This window comes from Sinocyclocheilus grahami, unplaced genomic scaffold, assembly GCF_001515645.1.
Source record: "Sinocyclocheilus grahami isolate Dianchi unplaced genomic scaffold, SAMN03320097.WGS_v1.1 scaffold222.1, whole genome shotgun sequence".
NCBI classification, from domain to species: Eukaryota; Metazoa; Chordata; class Actinopteri; order Cypriniformes; family Cyprinidae; genus Sinocyclocheilus; species Sinocyclocheilus grahami.
In genome coordinates this window covers 263,604-269,378 of record NW_015505401.1, presented here as the reverse complement: position 1 = coordinate 269,378, position 5,775 = coordinate 263,604, and the positions used below count along the sequence as shown (strand labels likewise).

The following is a 5,775-nucleotide window of genomic DNA, read 5'->3' as shown; positions in this document are numbered from 1 at the left end:
TAGTCTTATTAATTGATACATTAGGTATCATTTGCACCTTTTTACAAAGGTGTGTTTGAACTAAGAATCTGATGTTTCCTTCAGGTGGTAGATCTGCTGAATATGCAAATGGTTCCATAACTTCATATTCTTATTTTCTCTCCTCTTTACTGAGTTAAGCTTTAACCCTTTCCTATACCAACTGTATGCGTGTGTGTGTTTATGTAGTATGTTAGACTAGTTTAAGTGTTTATGTAGTTAATAAAGTCTTACTTGTATCACACTTGACGTTGTTCATTGTTTGCTCATAACTGGAGTCACTTAATCATGCAGATTTATGCTACAAGCTTTGTGTAGAATTGTACAGTAAGAAAGTAATTTCCCTTAACCAGGAAATTAACGTTCTTAGAATTGACAGACAGTTGACCCTGAGTGGTCAAGTAAATATCTACAGCGGATCTAAATATTTATAATTAATTATAACTAGTTATGATTAATTATTCATATTTCCCCATCAGCTGATTTGCTACATTCCCAATTATTTATATTCCCAATTTCTAATTTTTGTACAGGCTTTCCATTTTTATTTCAATGTAGTAATTAGCAATTCATTTAATTTTATATTTGAACAGATCTGTTACGGAACAGCATTATTTAAAGTTTCTTAAGGGTCAAGATCATGTTATCTGCATCTCCTGCACTCCATCAAGCCACTCCCATAATATCTGTCAGCACTCAAATTCATGCACGACTCGACATTATCTGTATAGCATGTGTGTAAGACTCGAATACAATTATGAAGTAATAATTTTATGACGAATAAATATTTCAGTGAGTAAAACTGTCTATAGTATTAAAGACTGCACAACATTGTCATATTATCTTTAAATTATTATTTTTTTATTATTATTTTAAATTATTGTCCCTGAATTAGTAGGGTACTCTTGTAATAAAGTAGTAGTGGTAGCGGACAGATTTTAAGTATCAATTCTGCTTAAAAAGATGCAATCTAATCCTGTTTACATGAGATAAGCCAGCTCCCGATCAGGTTTAAACTTAAGGACCTGTTGCTATGACAGCAACTCTGGGATGAGCTTCGAAGAACCAAATAATCCAGGATCATGCCAAATCGTCAACAATCAAATCCAGCTAACTGAGTTAGCGACGTACGAAGAACGGGCCCCCAGAATGGATAAATCTGAAAACGCCGCCCTTGCGTTTTCATGTGGACAGCGAATCCGTATATTTTCTGAAACGATGACGTCATCAGCCCACGTCTCGCCCCTAGTCAGACACTGCTACGTCACGTAACAGCAACAAAAACATGAACAAACACTGAACGATTGTCTTTTTATTAACTAACATTAACATACAGTAGATTAATAAATGTATTGTTCCATGTTCGTTTGTGTGTGCAAGGTTTATGCGCATAGTCCAAGCCTTCTTCTCCGTTTTTTAGTGTATCTCTGTGGCAGAATTACAGCGCCACATACTGGTCTGGCATGTATACTACATAGTGATGGGAAGTTCGGATCATTTTACCGACTCGGACCTTTGAGTCTCGTTCAGCAAAATGAACGAATCTTTATTCGAGTCATTTCGTTCATTTCGTTCATTTTAGCAAAATATAATTAAAATGTTACGTGTTACTTCCCTAATATGTCTACTACTTACGCAAACGTTGATCACACTACAAACAATACAAAACTGCTATAAGAAACAGAAAAGATTAATTAATTGTTTACCTGGGTCTTCAGTCTATGATTAGCTCACCACCTCTTATCTGACAAGTCTTCGGGTTTGGGCTTATGGGGCTGTCACGTGATGAATGAACGACTCGAAAAACCCGAAGACTCAAGAGATTAACTAATCAATTCTCTTTCCGGCTCAGACTGCATAGGTTAAATTTATGGGGCTGTCACGTGATGAATTAATGACTCGGAAAAACCCGAAGACTCGAACCAGGTGAACTACTTGACTAACTCCAGTACAGAACCTATAGGATGTTGCGCATGCTCGACTGAACGAATCACTCCCCGAGACGACTCGTTCTTCCCGAGTCACATTAAAGATTCGTTCAAAACGAACGAATCGTTCAAGAACGACCCAACACTACTATTCGTTTTGTGTCGGTTTTGTGGTTTCGTGTGGACGCAGATATTTCTTGAGACGAGGGGGGAAAAAGATTGGATAGGGAAAGCTCTGGCTTCGTGTGGACGTAGCCTAAGTCTGTTGGATGTGATGTAAATTTACACAGATCTGAGAAGCAGGAATTATGCAGGACCAAATGAAAATCTGGGAGACTTGGCTACATTTCTCATCTTGCCAATGTGTAAAAACACATTAGCTAGACAAATTGCTTAGTTAAAGGTTTTGTAATGAGATGCACTGCCTGTGTAAATCCAAACAACAATTATGTTAAAACTGTGAATGTGAATTATTTTGTGCGTGTGACTGCTTTTAACAAGATGTCAGACAGACTGTTTAAAGTCGACCTTCAGTTCTTTTGTTTCATTTTTCCACAACTTCATCACGCACACAATACAGCCCCTTCCAAAACGCATTCATAATGTCTCATCATACCGCTTTGTATCACTCCCTGCTTCTACCCATTCATTCTCAGCAGGGCATTGTCAGCATTTGCAATCATTTTTGCTCCAACGCATCAAGTACCCACAAACACAGTGCAATGTGTTTTACATATTTTCTATAGGAATATGACAGGTTCAAAAGCTACAGTAAGTTAAGCTCAATTGATAACATTTGTGGCATAGTGTTAATTACAACAAATAGTAATTTCAACTCGTCCTTTGTCTGCACAAAGTGAAGTAATGGCAAGGAACTTGGGGCTAATTTTTGGAGGATATAAAAGCAGATATTTAAGGCTTATAATTTTTGGCATGCTTTGCACATTTTCAAATTGAAATGTCCTAAATGTGCACTAAAAGCCACATTCAGTTTTCTCCAGAACAGATGAACATAAAAGTGGTCATTTTATGTATCGCAGAAGTTCGGAAATTAAATATCTGGTGAGTGGCACTAACAGGTTAATGCTCTATGACTTTTGAAAATAGCATGCCACCTACATGAAACCCTACACTAAACCCAACCAATTTCAAACACGAGATAAAACAAATTTGCTGAAGCAATCATGTCATGTCAGCTAGTTATGTGATTCAAACATCAAAATGTATTAGTTTACAAATCACGCTTAAACCTACTTAAAAAAAATTTAAAACTACTCCAACCTACTCTGCTTTATTTTAAGGTCCAATTCTCACCATTAACAAACCATTTAACTACGACTTTTGCCTAAATAAACTCCTAATTTGCCACTCATTAATAGTTTGTAAGGGAGTTGTTATGTTTAGGTATTGGGTTGGATTAGGAATGTAGAATATGGTCATGCAGAATATGTTTTATAAGTACTAATAAACAGCCAATATGCTAATAGGCATGCCAGTAGGCAACTAGTTAATAGTGAGAATTGGTCCCTATACTAAATTGTTACAGTGTATTTTAATGTTTATGTATTGGCCCCATCAACTTCCATCGTAAGTGCCTCGTTACAACCCAGATTTTTGCTTTTTTAAAAGCAGCAACAAGACAAAATTCATTTTCATGGTAATCAACATTATGCCGCAAGTGCTGTCGATTCATCTTAACTTGTATTAAACCCAGAATATTCCTTCAACTAAAAGTCTTTGGTTTGTTTATTCCCATTCAGCTGCACCACTGAGCAGTTTAAAATGACACCAACAGCTTTCAGTGATTTGAGGGATGAAAAGAACCTGTCTAGGCAGCATACATTTAAAGACTACACATGCCCATCACACAAGTGCTGGTCTGGAAAGAAGAGTGAAGGCAAAAAATTCAAAGAGTAATCCAAACTTTATCTTCCGAACAGAACCTCCCACTCCAGATGATGATCCAGGCTCCACCTTTCACTCCAGGGCCTGAGAGGAATGTGAAACTCCTTCCAAGCAGAGCAACCAATTAAGCCTTTAAGCTGCCTTGAGGGATATTATCATTGTGGTCCCCTGTGATGTTATAGACTAAATGCTTTTTCACATCTCTATCCCATCTAAAATCCTCAAGACTCACTTTAGCTCTTTTTACTTTCTTACTGAGAGACGTTACACTAAAATGAGTCCCCTTAGGAGACGTGAAGGTGCATGAAGGTGTCAAATTCAAATGTAACCTGGCCATTGTGACTAAATTATGCATTAAATGATTAGGACAACATTTCATATTTTACGCAGCCACACAAAAGCCAATAAACCAGAGCAAATACCAATTCAGAACCATGAAGACAGCAATTACCTTGAGCCGAAACAGGGGTGAGAAACTGAATCAGTGCAAGCGAGATAAGCGGACACCACAGCTTAATCCTCGATCCCGACACCCGCATCCTTATAGCCATGTGAGTGATGCTTGCCCTGCACCTACGGAGGCAGAGAAGCAGAGAGTGAGTGGAGGAATTCAGTAAAGCTGTGTAGCCTCAGGGGAATTTCAGAAACACAGAGAGGGAGGAGGGAAAGTCTCTGCGGGTCAAGAACAGTAAAGACTTTGTTGAGTTTTGATGGACAGCCAGTGAGAAGTGCTTCCTGAGGACCATTGTTGTTCCTGAGAACAAGCAGGCCACTACGGCTCCTGTCATTCATGTCGGATAAGAAGGCTGACGTGTGTTTAGAGAGGAAGCCACCCGGGCTTGTTCAAGAGGGCAACCCTACTTAACTTAAACAGTGGTCTAAATTAGGGTCAAGAGATTATGCTGGTTAGCTGCAGACTATGGTATGTAGTTCAATAAGTCAGTATTCCTTAGCTGTTGTGACACATTCTTCTCTCTCTCTCTCTCTCCTTCTCCCTCTCTATATATATTGTTGTTGTTGGTCATGATGTGCCTTTTGAAATGGAATATCGTTTAAATTAAAGCTTGTTTGGATGGCTCATGGTTGTCCATCAGCATTTCACTATTCATTTATCTCAAAGCATGCTTTTTATTCTGTAAAATGGGATAAAAAGCATGCTATCAAGGCTCCAAGCATTTCATTTCAGTCAAATATTTGTACTACAAGATAAGCCTTTTTTAACAAGCCCACAATGCATGGTTAAACTCACTTGCTTGTCTGTCTTTGTCCCTCTCTCTCTCTCTCTCTCTCTCTCTCTCTCTCTCTCTCTCTGTGTGTGTGTGTGTGTGTGTGTGTGTGTGAAGCAGGCCACTACGGCTCCTGTCATTCATGTCGGATAAGAAGGCTGACGTGTGTTTAGAGAGGAAGCCACCCGGGCTTGTTCAAGAGGGCAACCCTACTTAACTTAAACAGTGGTCTAAATTAGGGTCAAGAGATTATGCTGGTTAGCTGCAGACTATGGTATGTAGTTCAATAAGTCAGTATTCCTTAACTGTTGTGACACATTCTTCTCTCTCTCTCTCTCTCCTTCTCCCTCTCTATATATATTGTTGTTGTTGGTCATGATGTGACTTTTGAAATGGAATATCGTTTAAATTAAAGCTTGTTTTGATGGCTCATGGTTGTCCATCAGCATTTCACTATTCATTTATCTCAAAGCATGCTTTTTATTCTGTAAAATGGGATAAAAAGCATGCTATCAAGGCTCCGAGCATTTCATTTCAGTCAAATATTTGTACTACAAGATAAGCCTTTTTTAACAAGCCCACAATGCATGGTTAAACTCACTTGCTTGTCTGTCTTTGTCCCTCTCTCTCTCTCTCTCTCTCTCTCTCTCTCTCTCTCTCTCTGTGTGTGTGTGTGTGTGTGTGTGTGTGTGCGTGTT

General features: G+C 38.5%; 2 protein-coding genes across 2 annotated transcripts in view; both read right to left on the bottom strand.

Annotated features, from left to right (window-relative positions):
- LOC107596708 (collagen alpha-1(XIV) chain-like) overlaps nt 1-5,775 on the bottom strand; it is a 123,104-nt gene that overhangs the window by 115,804 nt on the left and 1,525 nt on the right. The window contains exon 2 of the mRNA XM_016287506.1: nt 4,303-4,424. Within this exon, the coding sequence (XP_016142992.1) occupies nt 4,303-4,402 (100 nt within the window). The 5' untranslated portion in view covers nt 4,403-4,424. The remainder of the gene's footprint in view (nt 1-4,302; nt 4,425-5,775) is intronic.
- The window catches only part of LOC107596624 (DEP domain-containing mTOR-interacting protein-like), a 53,796-nt gene continuing 48,768 nt past the window's right edge, over nt 748-5,775 (bottom strand). The window contains exon 10 of the transcript XR_001610385.1: nt 748-762. The gene's annotated coding sequence lies outside the window, so the exon portion shown is untranslated. The remainder of the gene's footprint in view (nt 763-5,775) is intronic.